This window comes from Planococcus citri, chromosome 1 (assembly GCF_950023065.1).
Source record: "Planococcus citri chromosome 1, ihPlaCitr1.1, whole genome shotgun sequence".
NCBI classification, from domain to species: domain Eukaryota; kingdom Metazoa; phylum Arthropoda; class Insecta; order Hemiptera; family Pseudococcidae; genus Planococcus; species Planococcus citri.
The window spans coordinates 79,612,350-79,633,518 of record NC_088677.1 but is presented as its reverse complement, the minus strand read 5'-3'; the positions used below and the strand labels follow the sequence as shown (position 1 = coordinate 79,633,518).

The window sequence follows — 21,169 nt, the reverse complement described above, 5'->3', positions numbered from 1 at the left end:
TCGCAGAGAACACCTCAAACCCTATTTCTATTGCTAGAAATTCGACGTAGTTCCGTAATATTCCGAGAGATAGCGCCACGCGCGTATCTAGCTCTCGAAATGTGATTTTTTGAAACCAATCGAAAGCGCTATCTATCGGAATAAAACGGAACTTTTGTTCTGTTTTTAACTGGGAGGTTATAAAAATGACGAAATGAGAGCTAGATATGCGCGTGGCGCTATCTCTCGGAATATTACGGAACTACTTCGCAGAGAACACTAGAAAACCCATTTCTATTGCTCGAATTTGACGTAGTTCCCTAATATTCCGATAGATAGCGCCACGCGCATATCTAGCTCTCATTTCTCCACTTTTTCAACCTCGATTTTTGGTTCCGTTTTATTCCAATAGATGGCGCTGTGTGTCTGTTCGACAACTAAAATTAATATCTCCGCACAGCACAATGCTCAAACCATCTGATTGGCCATTGGCCGTGTTATTTGAGTTGCCTATGGGGTATTTTCGCAGGGGCATTCGTTATGGGTGAAAAATTGCCGTGTTTTGGACTTCGACCAATTATTGAAGTTGCCTATCGAGTATTTCGAAGGCGTTTTCGACTCTATAAATCTTGTATTTTTCAACTTACCAGTAACATACAGTTTGAAGATGATTTTTTGATTTCGCAGCCATGTTCAAATTTCGGCCATTTGAAGCAAGTCGCCTAAAACTTTTTTCTGCATGAGCATAATAATTATGGCTGAAAAATCGTCATAAATTACATGGACGTTTTGAAGAAATATGCTTCGAGAGGGGGGGGGGGGTGATGAATTTGAAAATTAGTGCAACGTCACCGTGGCGCGAAGTGCCGAAATACATGTTTTTGAACTTCCCGAACTTTGACGCTCAAGTCGATGGGGGTTTCGAGGAGGGGTAGGTACGAAATTTGAAAATGAGCTAACTCGTCATGTGAGATATCAAAATATCTGTTAACGAACCCGCTGATCACGATTTTGGTAATATTTCAGCCCCTAAACTCAAAAGGGGCCTAAGAGGGAGAGGTCCGAAATTCAAAAATGGACCTAAATATCACGTTGCGCATCAAATACATATATGTTTTTAAGGCTCCTGAACACGAATTTGATACCACTTTGGCGAAAACCCTAAAATGAGCTTTTGAAAGGGAGGTTCAAAATTCAAAAATTATCCCAAATTTCATATGGCATATCAAAATGTATAGTTTTAATTGTTTTAAAGCTCCTGAATACTAATTTGATGCCATTTTGAGCAAAACCCCAAAATGGGCTTTTGAAAGGGGGGGGGGTTCAAAACTCAAAAATTACCCCAAATTTCAAGTGGCACATCAAAATGTAAGAATTCGAACTTCCAGAGTACGAATTTGATATCATTTTAGCGTGAGCCCCAACATGGACTTTCAATGGGAAGGTCCAAAACTCAAAATTTGGCCCAAATATCAAGTGGCATATCAAAATGTATGTTTCTAAAGCTCTGGAGAACGAATTTTCAAAGAGGAGGTCAAAATTCCGAAATTACCCTAAATATCACGTGACACATCAAAATACTATGTTTTTGATGCGCCTGAACACAAATTTCTCAATATGTTTAAAGCTCCTGAGTACAAATTTGACATTATTTCGGCGTTAACCCCAAAATGGGCTTCAGAGGGGGAGGTTCAAAAATCAAAAATGGGCCTAAATATCATATTGCACATCAAAATAGTGTTTTAGAGCCACCTGAGTACGAATTTGATATAATTTTGGCAATACCCCCAACAATGGGCGTCTGAAAGGGAGGCTAAATGAAAACTAGCCATTGTTCGTCTATTGTATTCTACGAATTCGTCAAGTTGCGAAATACAAACTGAAATAAAAATAAAACAACACAAAACGAAAATCGTTTCAATTTTTTCAACGGCAAAGAAATCAATACAAACTTAATTCTACAACACGTTGACCAATCTGGAATAAAAAACACTGCCGGCCGCTCGACAGTGAAAAACCATGATTGGTCATTACAAAAATACACGAATAGGTAATAATAACATGTGATACGATACAAATTTTCAAAAAAAAAAAAAATTACACAAACAGAAATGATACAATATAAACATGATATACATAAAAAGTAAAGGGGGTGGGGGGGGGGTCCTAATTTCAATTTCTCGACAAATTTCATTGTAAAATAGTGTGAATGCTCGACAATTTCGCTCGTCACTTGTCTCATATCTCAAATTTGACGCAAATAAGCTTATCTTAATTAATAAGTAATTAAATAACGACTCACCTGTACCACTGACTCTTCGCACAGTACCAATAAAATCGAACCCCAGTCATCTCCCATCCGACCAATGATGACTAAACCACATTCCTATAGAAAGTTCGATGCTAATCATATTTTAATAAATCAATTTTTCAAATATTCTCCCACATATTACGATGACGGAAAAACCTTACACCTTTAACTAGATTCTAACAAAGCATAAAAATCCAGATCGACACCCGCTCTTCGCGCACTCTCAACAGTCCAGACAATCGAACCCTTTGTCGGGCCCAACTCTCCGGAACAGTATCTCAAATTCCCTATACACTCACCACGGGCAGTGCTGTTGAATGCTTCATGAGTTTCACGGGCATTCGACCAAAGCGCCAACACTGCGGGATAGGCTGAACTTATCCTCAAGGCAAGGTATATAGCTGACCCCGCAGACAGGTCAGTGTTATAACTTCGTACGAGTGTAAAATTTACAACACGCTGACCTCAGCGTAGGAATAAAAGTTACACTCGTACGAAGTGTGATAACAGACCGCCTGAAAGGCGCCAGCCTACATCCTCTTTGATAAGCCGATCCTGTAAAAACCCCGGTCGGCACGTGTACCGCCGGGAAGCAGTAAGCAAGTAGACGGCGCACGGATTTCTACCCTAACCTCGCCTAGGACGGCTACAAGGGCAGTCCGAGCTCGGTCGACTCGGAGGGCCGTACGCACCAACCTCTGGCCCGTACCAATATTGAGGCGCCGAGCAAGCCCCCTATGTACCAAGTGTACCGTTCTTGCGGACTTGTCTCGAATCTTACCCCATATGCCTATTTTGAAGCTTTCGCCAACTTCGCGCACACTTCACACGCACCTCCTACACGGCGCAGCAGATGCCAGCTTCCAGACACGAAAGACTTTGCACAACGTTCAGCCTGTCGATGTCGGCCTGCGGTTGCGACTAAATTTAGCATGCTAACCAAACTGCTCCGTTTTCACGGCCTCGCTATCGCCTGGGACAGACCCTACAGCTTCGACACACGCACTTTTCACGCACCACAAATCGCCCAGCGACGCCTCGGATAACTCGTATACGACTCGTTCGCTCCAAAAATCACACGTCGAGTATGTCTTTGAAGGAAAAAGTCGTACACGAGGTACCAAAGAACACCACTGACGATGAAAAGACCTTTCGACCTGCGACTCGAACAATGTTAGATATCTAGTTAAACGTGTAAGATCTACCATCCCTGTGTACCCTTCGTTTAATGCGACCCTACCATGCCGCCTTGGGATCCCGGATGCCGGGGACGATCGCAGTAGGCATCGCAAAACCCTCCGGGTCTCTTCCGATGTTGTGAGGTCTCCAGGTTGACCAGATACCAACATCGGCGCTCAACTTATACGACAAATTTTGAAAATAGCCAAATAAATACATCGATGTATTTCTCCAATTTTGATCCAAAATATTCTTGTACCTATCCAATTTTCAAAAAAAAAAACATCATATTGATTTGATCGAAGTCTCGAAAAACTAAAGCCAAAAATAATTGTTTGAAATGAATAATTATTGCATTCCTATCCTAAAATAACATCCCAACTAATATTCACCCTATCGCCTTTATAGAGAAAGATAGTTGAAAAAACATAATCTTCTATATCCCTACTCTATACTCGGAAAACCCCAAAGACTAGAGAAAAGCATCACCTAACTCATCAAACTTTCATAGGATTGCCCTTAGCATCAATCCCTACAACTTCAACTTCCCCAAAAAGTACATTATTTTTTGAACCAAGGAGACGGGGAGGGGGGAGGCGAGAGAGCACAAGGAGAAAGCCAATCACCGAGGAGTCATATTTCCAAACCAACGATTCACCTTTTCTACAAAATGCCACAACAAACGTCATACGAATCGATCACCCTCAGGGACAAGTTCAAATGACATTCGAGCACACTTCGCAGTCGTATAGCTCGAATACTCCTCGAATGATACGACCTCGATTAACCCGAAACTGAAAAAAGAGCCCAAGGGGAGCCGCAATTACCGAAGAGTTATTTTTCCGAAACCGACAATGCCTTTCTACGAGTGTTGCAAAAGCCACGCGAACCGATTCACCGACCTGGGAATTGGTTCGCAATGAAATTCGCGCCATTCGCAGTCGTCAATTTGCGAATACTCTTCGAATAATACGACTTTCACACAAAAACTACAAGGGGAATGAGGTGGCCGATCATCGAGAGGTTATTTTTTCAGACCAACGATTCAAGGATACGTCCTCTACAAACGTCCCAAATATCACAGGAAACAATCGCCACCACCTGCAACGACCGGTTCATATGCGATATCTGCGAACAATTCGTAGTCGCTGGTCGTGAATACCTCTCAAAGAACGACATACCACTGTCTAAAATAAAGAGAAGATGAAATTTTACCGCCGGAAATTTGAAAAAAAAAAACTTCGAATGCCAAAATAGTGATGGGAAGGAGGAGGGGGGTTCAAAAAATCATCGTTTTCGAATCAGAAAAAAAGTTCTGGTACTGCGAATGTTGTCCTGAGTCAGTATTGCGTCGTAAAAGTGCTAAAATTAAACGTAAAAATACATATGTCGAGCTTCAAAAACTTCTTCCATAATACGTCGACGATATTCATCCATCAATTGAAAAAAAAAATAGCTCGTCGAAAATAAAACGTCAAATTATATCCATGCAAATAATCCATAAAATCGATAAGTATAGCAGTATAAGTAAGTAAGTACTGCATAAACAAAGCAACGAACGTTAAAGCAAGTTCTCAATACAGAACTATTCCATCTTTAGGGAATAATCTAGAGCTTTTTCAATAGAATCATTTTCAATCGCCAAATATCAGGTATAGGGGCATAATCACATTTACAAATTCGCATTCATAAAATATCGTATGCGTTCAAAAGTAGGCCAGTGAGAGCAACTGAGCATATATGTACATGTGACCATTCAAAAAATTCGCAAGTGACAAAAATAGCGTCTTGAGTACTGCTCAAATAATTATTCTGCGCCGTATTGCGTCTACATCGTATGTAAATTTCATAGGCCAGCGTGCCAAGTGCTGCGATAAAAGTAGAGGGGGAGCGTCAAGTTCCATTTACAAACACCAATTATGTATATACAAATAAAAGAGCTTCTCAAAGCTCAATAAAGTTTTGGTTCTGCTGAATAAAATCGGAACAAAAGCTGATCGCGTAAAATTGAAACTGGTCACGCGGGGGAGGGGGGAGGCGAGAGATATACAGTTAACAAAAATTACATACACGAGACGTTACACGTTCGAAGCTGGATGTGAATGTATTCTGGAGCTGACGATACCACATGTAGATAGGATCTGCATCTGAATTCCGTGCATACTTAGATCAGAATCTGCCTTTGCCTCCTAAAACAAAAAAAAAATCAACACGAGTTGATTAGAAATACTAATGACTAAAACCATTATCTAGTACTTAATGCAACAATATTTCAAGTAAAAAAAAGAAATCAGTGTTGAAAAATATTTAAGTTCTAGAATATAACTAAATAGGTGGGTCCAAAAAATAAGCTCATATTCGTACTCAGCGACCTCAAAAACATACCATTCGATATATCACACAACTTTTCACAGTTTTTCAAAAATTTAGACCCCCTTTTTGGGGCGCAAAGGGGCTTTGAGGGGTTGAACCCAAAAAATGAGTTCATATTCGTATTCGTCGTCGTCGTGGTTCCTTATCCTTTACAGGACATTGGAAATCGCATTTTTTTTTGTGGTGCCCTTACAGGGTGAGGCGTATGCCTATTGCCACTGCGATTATTCTAGGGAATCGACGTTGTTTCGAGCTTCCACTAGTAGTTTCCCGTTGCTTTCTAGTGACATCTACACAAGCACCTAGGAGCTAGCCGGGTAGTTTAGAGACCCTGAGCTCCTCAGTGTTGACCTCTATAGACGCTCGAACCAGTTTCAGCTTTTTGATTCTGCTAACAGATGGCGTGCATTATCTGTTAGCTCGGCTAAACTGGTAGTCCCACGGTACTTGGCGTGTAATGTTGATAATTGCACGAAAGATTTTTTTTTTAATTACACGCACAAGCTTGCCTCTGTAGCTGGGTTTGAACCGGGTACCTCGTGAACGTAGGTCCGCGGTTCTACCTACTACGCCACCGAGGGACTCCTATTCGTATTCAGTGACCTAGAAAACATACCATTCGATATATCGCTCGACTTTTTACGATTTTTCAAAATATTGACCCCCTTTTTGGGACACAAATGGGCTTTGAGGGGTTGGACACAGAAAACAAGTTCATATTCGTATTCAGCGAGCCCGAAAACATACCATTCAATATATCACTCGACTTTTCACCACTTTTCAAAATTTCGACCCCCCTCCACCCTTCTTCTTTTGGGGAACAGAGGGGCTTTGAGGGGTTGGACTCAGAAAATCAGTTCATATCCGTAGTCAGCGACCTTGAAAACACACCATTCGATATATCACTCGACTTTTTACGATTTTTCAAAATATTGACCCCCCCCCTTCTTCTTCTGGGGCACAGAGGGGCTCTGAGGGGTTGGACCCAGAAAATCAGTTCATATTCGTACTCAGCGACCTCGAAAACACACCATTCGATGTATCACTCAACTTTTTACGATTTTTCAAAATATAACCCCCCCTCCTTTATGAGCAAAGAGGTGCTTTACGGGGTTGGACACAGAAAACAAGTTCATATTCTTACTCAGCGACCACGAAAACGTACCATTCGATATATCACTCGACTTTTCACCATTTTTCAAAATTTGGACCCCCCCCTCTTCCTCCTTTTATGGCACAGAAGGGCTCTGAGTGGTTGGACCGATCATACGTATTTCATACCAAACGACCTCGAAAACCTATTCCATTCAATTAGACATGACGATGTCGCACGACGCTTTCTCAAAAATCCCAACAATCATATATGACCCGAAGTGTTACAAAAATGTAATGTTCGAAAAAACATTTTCATCAAAAATGTATTAGAATTATTCGCAAAATTAAAAGCTTCGGATATGCGTGACTTACTGTACTTCAAAAATATGACCCAACCCCACCCATTCATCAAAAATGTTCAAATATAGGTTACTTTCGTTGAAATATTGAATTTTTCGTTAAATAGTAACCTATTGGACGGCTACTGTAACTCGAGCATATGCCATTGTCCCCCAAGTTATCGCCCGAAATTTTGCGAGAACGATTTTCGAGTATTTTTGAACAATACCAAGCCCAAAATTAGGTAATGATTATTGAGATTTTTAAAAAGTGTCCTCTATGACCTACTCGTACACGCATAAATAGGTTATTCAAGTACATCTTATTTCATACGTAGAAAGCACTTATTGAGAATTTTTACATTCTCGTTTGGCGATCGAATCATGTGTGACTGAATAACTTGGGGTACAATGTAATCAGGACAGAAAAAAAATTCTTCAACGAGTAGTGTTGAAAAACACCAAAATCGTAAAATCTTCAAGAACAACACTCGAGAGCGAAATTCGAGATGAAAAAAAATCTCCATAAATTACGAGAATTCCAGAATAAAAATTCGAAAGTAGAAAAACTCATCCGAAAAAAAATTAAGAGTAAAGAGCACTAAAATTTAGAAAAAAAACATCGTTAAAATTGCAGGGTGGGGGGGGGGGACTCGCGAAAATTCACGATAAAATTTCGTTAACTTCACAACAATTTAGCCACAAAAGAAAACACGAAAATTCAAAAGATTGAAACGTGAAAAAAAAAATCAACAAAGCCCCCAAAAAAATCGAAATAAAACCATTATAAATGTCTTGAAGTCCAAAAAAAAATCAAAACTCAAGAAAAATGGTTTCGCCGAAACCGAAATTAAGAGCAAAAATTTAGGCAGAAAAACGAATCAGTAAAATTCGAAACAAAATCATGAAACTCGCGAAAATTAAATTTAGAACAGAAAACTCACGAGCATTAAAAAGCATAAATTCGCAAAAAAAAAATCAGCAAAATATTTCGAGAAAAATAATTGAAAAATTTCAAGCGAAACCCAAGAATATTCAAGATTTGAACTAGAGCGAAGGGGAAATGAAAGGATTTCACAAAAATGTAATCAAGCTAATCACTACTTTTTTTTTAGAGCGTGACACTCGAAAAAAAACTGTTGAAATGAAAAAAGTTCAATCAAACCTGAGACAAAAAAATAACCATACGATGTTAGTTGATTTAGAACGAAGATAAAATCGTGAAAATAAGTTTGTCAAAACTGGAGAAACTTACAATAAATCGGAAATGAAATTTGATCCCCCTCCCCTTAAAAAAGTAAAATGTATTCGAAATCCACATTCAAAGAACAACATTCAAAATCACCATCGAAATTTGAAATATGTATTCATCCGACATCAAACAGAAAAACTCTGCACTAGCTCAAAAATAAAATTCTAAATATCAAAAAAAATTCATTCGAGATCATAAAAGAAAATTTTACCACTGAATTTAGTAAAAAGACAAAATACTAAAATATCTCAAAAAAATCTACTCTGAAAAAAGTGGAAAAAAATTGAGGAGCTCATTGCAAAAATAGCCCTTGTCACATGAACCTATGCAATCTCCAAAGCTCTCCCTTGAGCGTACCCAGTATCATGAATGAAAACTCTATAAAGCAATTCCTCTCAGGGCTACTCAGGGTAGACCAACTTGACGGTCATTTCATCATTACAACATGATCTCCGCAGTTGGCAATAGGTCCAATCGAGTGAAAAGGGTCTGAAAGTTCATGTGACAAGGGCTACTTTTGCAATGAGCTCCTCAATTCATTCGAAATATTCGTTTAAAAGTCATCACGGAAAAATTCATTCGGGAACTCCACAAAAAAGTTGACCTCAAATCGACAGGAAAAATCTATTCGAAATCAAGCTCTACGAAAAAAGCCATCTCCAAAAAATTCGATCAAAACAATCGCGAAAAAATGACTCAAGTACAGAATTAAATTTAGAAATCTCTACAAAGTACCTCACAAAGTTGAATAAAATATTCAGTTGGAAACTGCCAACCAGCATTCGGGGTAGGCAACCTATACGACATTGCTCATACGATCTTTGTCGAGAGAGTTTTCAACTTCACTATGTCATACGTGTTGCCTACCACTGGTAGTCAGGAGGCGGACCGTTCGAGTTTTAAAACACGTAGAGTAAATCGAAATCCAAAAAAAGCACCTTAGAAACCAAGTTCCAATAACGAAAATTCTAATCGAAATGTGAAGAACTGAAAGTCTAAAATCGATAGAAAATGAAAATGACCAAAATTTGACCAATTCTCGATGAAATTACACTAAGCACGTCAAAACGAATCAAAACAAACAGAAAATAATACATAAATCAATCGAAAATGACAAAAAATCATCGTTGGACGGATATCATAAAAAAATAACCAACAATTTTTTAGCAATAATCTAAAAATACTCGAAATATTTCAGAATTTGAGCAAAAGCACGCAATTGATACATAATAGTTAGACACTCACAAGTACCTTACTCGATTGGAAATTATCAAAATGCAGTAATTAAAAAAATTACACAGAAATCACATCACAACATCATTCATAACATTCGCTAAATCTACGTAAAAAAATCATCAACGTTGACGAAACATTGTTAAAATTAAACAAAACTCGACAAAAACATTGAAAATACCTCAAAACGTGATCAAAACTCACAAACATGAACCAAAAAAAAAAAATCATCGAAATCAATTATTAACAAAGATCAAGATTATGAAATTATGAAAAAAGCACATCAAGTAATCGAACATCCACACGAATTCGCAAACCATACAAATATTTACAATTTACATAGTACAGCTATCACAGATTTCACATAAATTCATCAAACATCCAATTAACCCTAAACGTCGCAATGTCCATTATAAGGAACACCTTCTTTGGAATTTTTTTAAATTTTTTTGAATGGAGGCGCGCAAATTTTCTGTTTACAAATGCCCAATGTGGACCTTTACTGATAACATATTGAAAGTACAGACCATAATACCCATATTCAAGCTTTCAGTACAAGTTCAAAGTTGGTGTATCTGCGTTTTTAAAATTTTTCAAAAACCGTAATTTTCAAATTCTGTTCATTACACATGCAGTGAAAATTTGGTATTGACAAGAAAATGATTGATAAATAATAGTTCAAAATTAATTAAATACGCATCAGTTTACGAATTAGGTTGATTATAGTTTTTTCATAAGATGGGCTTAAAGTTGGTGTTCCTTATAATGAACATTGCGAAGGATAGAGGAACCAACTAACAGTATTTAGTGTGCACTATGGTGAACATTGCGTATGCCGCGGACCTTTTTAAACTGCTTAGGTATTGTATTGTTGGGTTTGGCGGCTCGCTCTGGTCCTTTCTAGGAGCAATAAAACTGTCTGTTATAACTACGTGTTCAAATTCTCCCGAAACAATGTTTTTTTTTTTTTTTTTTTTTTTGTTGGGCAATCAATGAAAGAGAATGCCGCGGTCACTGTCTGTAGGGTGGTTGGTGGAAATATTTTAGAAGAAAGTGATTCATTTTATTGTATTCAGCGAAGTCGTAACATTCTGCTTGTTTCTTTTGTAGCTTCTATAATGTCCAGTATAAGGTTGGTTCGTTTTAACCACCAGATTCGAAAGAATCGATTCTCAACAGGAGCAGATTCTAATGAATTCTTAGACGATTCTTTTTAGTGAAGTTTTTCTGTTCGTTTTGGACTAGTTTGTTGATATGTTAATTTTTATGCTAATTAAATTTCATGATTTATTTTCAGCAGGACTTCTTAAAAAATCACATTAGTGAACAAAAAAAATTTTAAAACTCAAAACCCATTTGGGTAAACACAAATGACAAAAATAATCTAGAATCGACCAAGAATCTGATAAAACAAACACCTGCATGTGACGTCACACGCTTCAAAACGAACGCAAAAATCGCAGAATCAGATTCTTTACTCGAATCTCCATAAGAAGCGAGTTAAAACGAACAAACCTATAGCGGCTCTAGCTGAAAAAAAAACAGTGATATTATAATTGGTCCACCCCCTGTTTCTGATATTGAAAATGATTACCTGGATGATTCGGAAGATGAAATAATGAAGGACGTATAATTATAATTGTTTGAAAATGATACCTATTTTGCCTAATTATGATAAAATATTCATTAGGTAGGTATTGGTAATAGGTATAGTTTTTTTTTCTTCAAATTTACCCATTGAAGTATACTCAATGTTGATATGAAAATTGTTGTAATTGATAAATTTTTCGAAATACATATACGAATATTTCTTATCATGCAAAGTGAACTTCATAAAGTAGTATGTTGAATGTTAGCAGGTAAAGAAACCAGTTTCAAGGGACCAGTGTTATATATGTGGCAGGGTATAGTATTGTTCTCCTCAATCGCAATGTGCATTATAGGGAACACCATCTTTCAACAGTAGGTTGCCGCGTCATTCGCAATGTGCCTTATAGTGAACATTCCATAAAATCTGTTCCATGAGTTGAAAATTTTTTTTGAGCATATGTCCTTGTTGTGTGAGGTGCCGAGACAACAAATTACTCAAAAAATTTTTTTTCTTAATTATGAATGAGTTGCGATTTTAAGGGTTAAACGAATAACACACTATGACACGAACATCAACGCGAATATCATTATAATAAATGAAATTAATTTCATCAACTCACCATAGGTACTAAAAATCGTTCAAGTTTTCCGGTACTATTACTCATCATCAACAACCATCGTCAAGCTGCAACAAGTTGAATAGTGAACTACTGAACTTCACGTCTTTATGGAAAAATACTGAACAACGCAAGCATTCGATAATAATACTGTTGAACCCATCAACACTGTAAAAACGACATAAATTAATCAAAAATTAACCAATCGAACTCCGAACACAAATATAAACACGAAAAAAAAAAAGAATATAAGCACACGAATCAAGAAACTATACGGTTTGTATTTCGTATTAGTGCCCAAAATCACTCATTCAATATTATCGTAACATAGGTAATTAGGTAGTTGATTCACATAATATCACAGATTTGACAAAAATTAATCCAACATCTCTCTTACTTGAACCAGAACATAATCAACACGAATAATAATAATTTCATCAACTCACCAACTGAAAAGAAGCGTACAAAATTCCAAGTACTAGTGGTATTACTCCTCAATTCATCATCATCGGCAAGCTGCAGCTACGACACTTACATTTCACGTACAGTATTGTCGTCTTCGATCAGGTAACATCGCCGAAATAATTGAGATAGAATACACATTGCATAATGACTTCGGAAACAAAGCTGCATTATTTTATACTTTCGTTCGGTGAAGCACAGAAGAATTCAAGTTCTAACCATAATAGGTTCCTAGTACCTATACGTCTGAAAAATTCACATCAGCGATCAGAATTATGAAACAAGGATACGTTATACATGGAAAAACAATAGTACATAATTTTAAAAACTTACATTTAACATTGATACTGATTTCAACGTAGATAAAGTCAGCTTGTATAGACTACGGTAACGTCGGTAATATCAGCGTCTTTGGTCTTCGGTGACAGTTGACAGCTGGTAACATAGTTTCGAAATATTTGAACTCGAGTTCTAACCGAAGGGCAGGTACGTCTGAAAAAATTCGCACAATGATTAAAATTATGATAATCAGAAATATCTACTAGCCCTACTTATTATCCAACACTTTAAACACATAATAAACCTTCGCAGAAACAAATACAATAGAAATTCAACGTGAACGTTCGCAATAGGTACTCTATTAACCTAGGAAGATTATTTGCCCACTGGATAATACGAAAATCGCGTTCACATTCAATAACAGCTTTTGCAAACTAAACCCTGAAACCCTTAATTCGGTTCAACGGTCACTGGAGAAAAATTTAAGAAGGTAGCAAACTTGAAAATTACACTGTACGTAACCTATGTACACATCGAGGATCACGTTCTGATCAACTTTCTCATAAAAATATAATCGAAAATTTCCAATACGCGAATGTATAGGCAAAAAACGAACATCCGTTCAATGAACTATACGAAGGTCACCGGAGAAAAATTACGAAGGTACCAACTTGAAAATCACACTATACGTACTATATATGTATCGATCAAGGATCAAATTCTGAGTAATATTTTCATAAAAATATGATCGAAAATTCACAACACGGAAACGTACGAACAAAAAAAGAACATTCGTTCAGGCGGCGACATGACCTTTGTAGGTCACCGGAGAAAAATTACGAAGGTACCGAATTGAAAATTGTACAGTACGTAATATATGTATCGATCAAGGATTAAATTCTGATTAATATTTTCATAAAAATACGATCGATAATTCACAATAAGGAAACCTACAGCCAAAAAAAGAACATCAGGTCACATGGTGGTATGAACTACGTCACTGTAGATTGAGTGAAAACGCCAGTTCCTTGCTACACTACACAAATTAATAATAAAAATCATCAACTTACCTACCAATACGTTCTTTATACTTCGTAATATTCATTTTTCTAATTAAAAAATCCGTAAATAAGCGTCTTTAATTAAGAATAAAAAAGACGCCGACCGCGAGCAAACAGAAAAGACGAAAAATGAGTAATGGAATGGCTGCCACAAACGTAGAATAGAGGAATGAGAAATGCCATAGACCATAGAGAACTCAAAAATGTCAGGTGATGTGTTTCACGTTTCTCATTGGTTGTTGTTCAAAATTTCTCTGTGTTTTTTTTTTATTTCTTTGGAAATTTTGTTGTTTTTTGATGGAGCGCTAGTGAGGCAAAAACATTTTTAGCAAAAAAACGTCAAACGTTTGAAATCAAAACTGCCGAATTAATTTTTGAAGTTTTTTACCGTTATTTCGTAACGTTACGGTTATCGTTATTTGTTATTATTCCTTATCAGATTGAAAGAATTGTGCAACGCAGGGAGTGAGGGGGATTAATCAATTAATTAGGCCTAGCCAAAGATTCATCAATTAGCTCCGCGTACCTATTATTTTACATTCGTTATTCATCACATCACAAGTTTGTTCAAAGTGGAAAGAATTAATACCTAAGCCTAGATGAATTTCAGTACTCAGAGAAGCTACGGAAATCATCTCGGTCTGGGAATTCAGGCAAGTCAATTGATATCGAGGAATAATACCAAAACTAATGATTCCACCAGACTGGAGAACGTTTCGGAGAATTTGAATCGATTGTAAGTACACAGTTTCAAATTACAGATAAAAAATCACGATAGAATAACTCACAATCAACTAGCCTATAACGTATAGCCAAACCATATCACTTCGTCAAATTCTAATCCTGTGCCTATATTTTCGTTACACTGCAGTTTATCAGCCCATTCGCGAAAAAACATATCCAAGAATTCGGGGAAGTTTCGATTAAGCGAATATTTCAACAAAGATCTCAAAGCAAAATCATATTCAACGTAAGTACTACCCACATACCTATAACTCAATTTTTCTCAATCTCGACTATTCTCAAATCCAAACACTAGCTTATTTGTTCCATTTATCGGTCACACAGGCATCACTATCTATGCGGACCATTGAACACAAACAGAGTAACCAGAAAAACAATCTCCGGTAATTTCGACAACGATGAATTCACAACCCAACCATTGAGTGTCGCCGACCTGTACAACAATTCGAAACAAACCGCCATCAGTACCAAACCTCCATGGATCGAGCAACGAAAACAACCTATCAATACTCACGATCGTGCTGAAAACCCACCGGAAACCAATAAACTCGATTCTTCTTTTAACTTTAAACCTTGTTTAGATGGAAATTTCTCTCATGAAGTTCCAGCTGATCGCCAAGTACCCGATCCGGTGCATTTGGATGCAAAAGATAGCTGTCCTTTGTACGATAGCAACGAATACCAAGAACAATGCCCTGGTTTGAATTACGATGAGAAGAATACGACGAATGCCTCGGATGATGAAAATACCGAACCTGATATCTCTAGGTATAATTTCTTCGTTGGATCAAACGAAAAGGTACCGGAGTTCGATGTTACAGATTCGAAGGATCGTCGAAATGAGAAACAGGTTATTAAAACAGTTCGAAGGAAACGTAGACCTAGGGTGAGTTGAACGAACGAATACCTAACTAATTCTACGAGTTTACTTAATCTGATGAATTGTGCTGAGATAAGCATACTAATGATGATACGTGTGTTTGTTTGTAGGAAGAAGTATTCCAACCGTTGATAACGTCGTCTCAAGATTAAATTGTGTTTATTCCATTCTGTACCTAATCGAACGTGTTTTACATTTCGCTGCGATTGAATTTTAATTATATTTAAGTTATTTGTATTTTAATATTTCGAAATTGAAATAATTTTACCTAGTAATAAATTTTGAATCCTAAACCTAATCTTATTGTTATTATATCTCGTAGTAATTCGTGAATTAGTTTAGTAAATACTTAATCCAAATTCGATGTTGATTGTTCCCTATTTGAAAATAATTTAGTTTATAAGTGATTAGATAACTACGATCAGCATAATTAAATTTCTGAATAAAAGAGTTCTGATTTCGTATTTCTTCGTACACAATTACTTCCCAATTCGTATAGGTATTGATTGTATCTATGTACTTTGTACGAAATAGAGTAAAGATGAGTAAAGATATTTACTACAAGAACGAGTAATTTTGAAAATTCAACGAATCTCGCTTCGAATATTCGGACATGCAATTATCGTTGTGGTTTTCAGAACAGAAATAAACATTACTTGATGATAATTCAATGAATCTTTCTTCGAATATTCGAACATGCTTAGTTGTAAATTCTACGTCATTATAAGTAGGTAGGTATTTCGATTGTTCGAATGTTACTTAACTCAACTTAAACCTGTTCTAATTTATAGATTTTGTTCAATGATGATTACCTATTCAGTTTCTATCGTTCGTCCATCGGAACCGTTATCTGGCTGAATTTCATCGTTCGATGCAGTATTGATCAAAAACCATTGAGCACAGTGATACAATATCCATGAAATGACGTTCATCGCGATCAAAATAATGAGCTGGGTGTACAAGCCTAAATATTTTCCGTAATAGAAACCACATGCTGTTGCAGTAAACTGAAATAAAATAATATTTTTAATCCGGTATTCGAGTAGGTAGCTAAGGTAATCTGCTAACAGTATTATCGATGAACTTACTCGAATAAATTTGAACGCTGCGAATGCTGATGGACTATCATTTGGGTACATAGTTCCTAAGCAGTTGTACATATCTGTTTGCAAACATGCATCTCCGAAACCGGATAAAAATGCACCGAATACGAGTAACCAGATCCTAAACAAAAGTACGTACAAATTAACGAACAAATTTTGACGTGAATATCGAACGTAGATATATAATAATTACGAAATTATCACTCACGGTAACATCAAGATAGGTAAATCATCTGTATACGTTTGAGGAGCAGTATTCGGTAAAGCCAGGAATACAATAATGTAACTCGATACATTACACAAGACAGCAGAAGTCATCTGAGATCGTAAATTGAACCAGGTTTTCCCTCCGATTACAATCGATGATACTCCACCTATTTTATAAATTAATTTTCGATTAAATTAATACACGTAGGTAGATATTTAATCGCTAAATTATACTACCTATAATACGTACCAAGCACTTCGCCGATTCCTTGGACTAGACCGCAAAGTGGAGTTAGTTCTTTGGAATTAGCTGATAAGTATTTAGAAAATCCCATACTAGCGCTGAGGATATTTAAAAATGCGAAATGGATACCTACGAAACGAACGACCATTAATTAATTTCATATTTGAGCTTATGGAGTGAACTTGATTGCAAAAAGTGCTCCAGAAATTGAATCGGCTGGAATATTGTTTTGCAACGTATCAAACTAGGGTAAAATTTTGTGAGAAATTTAAATATTTCGACGGAAATACTTATCTTCTGAGGAATTTCGAGCTCAAAATTTGGTCACGATTTTTGGAGTTTTTGAAGACTTGGTCATGCAATCTATCAAAACGTGTTAAAATTTTGCAAGAAATTCAAATATTTATACGGAAATGTTTTCCGAGCATTTTTGAAGAATTTTAAGTTCAAAATTTGGTCATAATTTTTCATTATAATCTTTCGAAATGGGTTAAAAATTTTTTGAAGCACTTTTGATGAATTTTGAGTCCAGAATCGGATCGTGACTATCGAAATATTTGAAAAAGAAGGCATTCGGTATAACAAAAAGTGTTGGAATTTTAGCAGGAAATCAACAAATTTCAATGTTATCTAATTTTGAGTACTCTTGAAGAGCTGCAGCTTTAATTTATCGAAATACTCGAATTTTTCGCGAAGTTTTCAAGTGTTCAAAAAAAATTGTTTGTATAATTCTACGTTCCTGAAATTTTTAATTTTTAAGAGACGTTAAGAATGGTATAATTAAATCACAGTATTGGGCTTTCTGTTCCTGTTACCTATTTTGATAAGTCTCATGACACTTGAAAATAAAAACAACAATAATAATTCAACTTTGGGCTCAAAATTCTTCAAAAATGCTCAGAAAAGTTTCGATAGAAATTTTCTAACTCATGATTTTCAAAAATATCAAAAAATTATTATATCCAACTTCGGCCTCAAATTCTTCAAAAAATCAGAAAAAAACATTTTCGTCGAGATATTTGAATTTTTCGTAAAATTTCAATTCCTTGCAGTTGCACCACACTTCAAAAATATCAAAAACCAAGATCCCATTTGGGATTCAAAATATGTACTTCAAAAATACTCGAAATTAGTTTTTATAGGAATTTTTCAGATTTTAAATTATTTCGATACGTTGCACAACAGTTTTTTTTTTAAATCGCGAAAATCATGACCAAATTTTAGGCTTAAAATTCTTCAAAAATGCTTTTAAAAAAATTTCGTTGAAATATTCAAGTTCCAGGTCATCGCAAGGTCATTTTTGAATAATTCAGCATTTACAAAAAAAATAATAGGTACGTTTTTGATGCCACAAAAATGCCACCCAACTGAGCACTTTTCGCTAGCTGAACAGTGAACTATTTTTGTAAGGAGTTGTTTACCCATGCTAATCATAGATATGATTAAAAGCATCATTTTCGGAGCGAACAGAATCTTGAACGATTTCAGAATTTCGCTAAACGGCGACCGAGAGATGCTTTCTCGTTTAGCACGTAACGGTGGTCTCAGCCCAAACAGCATTAACATTCCAACCACGTTGAAACCCAACAGAATCAATTCTAATTGTAACCTCATCGATCTGTCGATCGATCGGTGGACGTCATTGAACATGAGGTAGACGATCAAATTACTGAGAAAATGACTGAAACGAACAAAAATAACATCATATTAAAACACTTGAATATTAAACTATACGTAAACCTACCTACGTATGTAAATCTATGGGAATAGGTATGCTATAATGAGATCTGCAAAAAATTCGTATACACCTACCTAGATTGGTACAGTATCCAAAACACACCGATTGCCGAATACACTCGACCTATTTCCGAATTCAATACGGTATAAGTAGCTTGCCCAGTCCACAAAACTGATCCTCCAAAACCGCCCAACGCCGATGAGACATATATCCAAAAACTTTGCTCAGCTAACATGGTCAACATGAAGAGTCTGATCGTGAAATAGAAAACGAATTATTATCATCAAAGTCAAACTGATGGTTTACATGTAACATATTATTAAGACAAAACATAATTATATTAAATGAATACTAACACGAATGTAATTGTGCCTAATACCATAGCGTATTTTGGACCAATCGCCGCAACTATTGCTGGAGAAAACCACATACCCGCAGACAAAGCAGTGTATCCGATTCCGCCCATGATATATCCGTCTAAATGACACGATGGATCGTCTTTTTCAATACTCGTTGTAACCGCTTTCTGCAACATAATTTAATAATTTCGTATTAATAACATTACCTATGAACAAATGAATAACTTTTGGACCAATTTAGATTTTATTGGAATGCAATAAATTACATGTGATCTTGAAAAAGTATCAACTTAAAATATTTTCCAACTCGACTAGTCTTAATTTTAAGAAACAATTCAACTTCATGATCGATCGACAATGCAGCCTATTTTGTTTCGATAAAGATCAAAATACATATCATGTATCAACATAGAAGATAGGTACACTAAAACCTGAAATGTGTAGGTAGGTACATTGTAAATAATTGAAGCAAAGTCGTAAAATGTAGACCTCGAGCTCGTTAAAATACATGGGAAAAATAGTCTAGGTACGTTCTCAAGGATTTAGCATTTTATTCTTACCATTACATTGGAAAAACCACTCTTCGAAGTGAATATCATCATGAAACACAATCCCAAATAAACATCTTTCATCAGTCGAGAGCTCAGTACGGTAAACATCTTCGAAAATATTCACAATACGCGAAGAAAAATCAAGCACGAACAGGATAATTGGCCAACTGAATAGCTAAGTTGATAAATGAATAATAATCATCTACTTCACCAACTACAATATATAGTTAGATTAGAACAAAATTGAAATTACAAACCAATACTGAAGTTATCTGATCTGCTCATACTTGATACCTACTTCAGTACATTTTTCAGATTTGAAGGATTAAAATAGTAGGTATCTGTTTTTACGCGATAAGAATGAGATAATTTAATGCTTAGGTATTAATTATCACTCGAGCTTTAATTTATATACTATTATCAAATCTTTTCGAAGACTTGCAAATTCAGCACTTCAACTTCAATTAATATTAATTTATAATCACTTCAGAATATGTATACAACGAAATATTTATTTGCCATACCTACGCATACGCTAAATAAAGTACGTTCAAAAACATATTCAAGTGTTCGGTAATAAGATATGATTCGTTATAAATTATTGAATTACCAAAAAAAATGACACGTTTTAATGAAAATTGAAATTAATTAATTGAAATACATGAAAAATGAACAAGAGAAAGACTGGAAGAGAACAATGTGTAAAATACCTATGTAAAATTAATTTCCTGATAAAAGTTAAAACTTATTGATGGGCAAAATTCAGAATATTTCGTAAATACCGGTAAATTATTTGGTATTTACGAGGTAAATCAACAGTTTTTAGAACGTACTACTTTGAACACTTTATGGAGATAAATTCATGCGGAGTTCACGAGCTAATCACAGGAATTAAGGAATAATCGCTTAAAAAAGCAAAATGGGCTACAAATTAATAGTTCTAATCGCTAATTAAAACATTAATACAGTAAATGAGTAAACTTGAACCATGCAAACATAATTACCCGAAAAATGAAGCGAAAATTCAAAGCAGCGTTGTGAAAACGAAATGATTTCGTTTTCGTTTTTCGTTTTCGTTTTCAATTTAAAAAAAATTATGTTTTCGTTATATAACGATTCGTTTGGTTTTTTAAAAAAACGTTTTTTTTCGTTAATAACGTTTTTTTTGTTATTTTTTTTCTTTTTTTTAGATGCACTAGTTTCGATCATCTAAACATTAATTTTGGCCAAAAAAAAGTGCAGAGAAATGAAAAAATCAACTATCAAGGTTTTCAAAATTGAAATTCACCAACTTGGTTTTAGAACAAGAGCATTTTCATTTTTTACATAATACCTAGGATACAACAAAATGAGAGTAAAAAAAGCACTGCATACCTACTTACCTGCTGACAAACAATAATAACAAAAATACATGTTCACACTTTTCTTATTCAACTTGAAAAAACTATGATAAGTACAGGGGAGGGGGAGGGTGTCGCAGAGGACAAAATGTTGCTATGTATTTTGTGGCTGCGGCAAGGGCAGGGAACCTGTTTGAGTCGCGCTTCCTTTCCATTGTATTGGCCCTTAAGGCA

General features: G+C 35.8%; 2 protein-coding genes across 4 annotated transcripts; one reads left to right on the top strand and one right to left on the bottom strand.

Moving 5' to 3' along the window:
• Nucleotides 1–1,882: 1,882 nt before the first annotated feature.
• LOC135835595 (UNC93-like protein MFSD11) lies at nucleotides 1,883–20,757 on the bottom strand. 3 transcript variants are annotated; one of them, XM_065349954.1, is made up of 13 exons: nucleotides 19,853–20,757; nucleotides 19,605–19,770; nucleotides 19,042–19,211; nucleotides 18,760–18,936; nucleotides 18,369–18,628; nucleotides 16,954–17,076; nucleotides 16,705–16,870; nucleotides 16,482–16,617; nucleotides 16,206–16,400; nucleotides 12,763–12,921; nucleotides 12,414–12,675; nucleotides 11,971–12,135; nucleotides 1,883–5,658 (listed from the first exon to the last, which is right to left on the bottom strand). In XM_065349954.1, the coding sequence occupies exons 2-9, from the start codon at nucleotides 19,701–19,703 to the stop codon at nucleotides 16,206–16,208; spliced, it is 1,326 nt and encodes a 441-aa protein (XP_065206026.1). In that variant the 5' UTR covers nucleotides 19,704–19,770; nucleotides 19,853–20,757; the 3' UTR covers nucleotides 1,883–5,658; nucleotides 11,971–12,135; nucleotides 12,414–12,675; nucleotides 12,763–12,921. The 3 variants fall into 3 exon arrangements, with proteins under 3 accessions (XP_065206026.1, XP_065206017.1, XP_065206007.1); XM_065349945.1 differs by having other exon boundaries at nucleotides 19,605–19,809; nucleotides 19,894–20,756; XM_065349935.1 differs by having other exon boundaries at nucleotides 19,605–20,756.
• On the top strand, nucleotides 14,130–15,851 carry LOC135835850 (uncharacterized). The gene is made up of 4 exons (XM_065350302.1): nucleotides 14,130–14,505; nucleotides 14,641–14,739; nucleotides 14,838–15,399; nucleotides 15,504–15,851. Exons 1-4 carry the CDS (start codon nucleotides 14,369–14,371, stop codon nucleotides 15,543–15,545), a joined length of 840 nt encoding a protein of 279 aa, XP_065206374.1. The 5' UTR covers nucleotides 14,130–14,368; the 3' UTR covers nucleotides 15,546–15,851.
• Nucleotides 20,758–21,169: the final 412 nt, after the last annotated feature.

What these genes read in the sequence shown, in the direction of transcription:
- LOC135835850 (XM_065350302.1), top strand. Translation starts at nt 14,369, where the DNA reads ATGAATTTCAGTACTCAGAGAAGCTACGGAAATCATCTCGGTCTGGGA. An exon ending in TCGGAGAATTTGAATCGATT is followed by an intron (nt 14,506 to 14,640) that starts GTAAGTACACAG and finishes GTTACACTGCAG; the next exon opens with TTTATCAGCCCATTCGCGAA. An exon ending in GAAGGAAACGTAGACCTAGG is followed by an intron (nt 15,400 to 15,503) that starts GTGAGTTGAACG and finishes GTTTGTTTGTAG; the next exon opens with GAAGAAGTATTCCAACCGTT.
- LOC135835595 (XM_065349954.1), bottom strand. Translation starts at nt 19,703, where the DNA reads ATGTTTACCGTACTGAGCTCTCGACTGATGAAAGATGTTTATTTGGGA. An exon ending in CATATCTATGATTAGCATGG is followed by an intron (nt 17,077 to 18,368) that starts GTAAACAACTCC and finishes TTCGTTTCGTAG; the next exon opens with GTATCCATTTCGCATTTTTA. An exon ending in TTACCTATCTTGATGTTACC is followed by an intron (nt 16,618 to 16,704) that starts GTGAGTGATAAT and finishes ACTTTTGTTTAG; the next exon opens with GATCTGGTTACTCGTATTCG.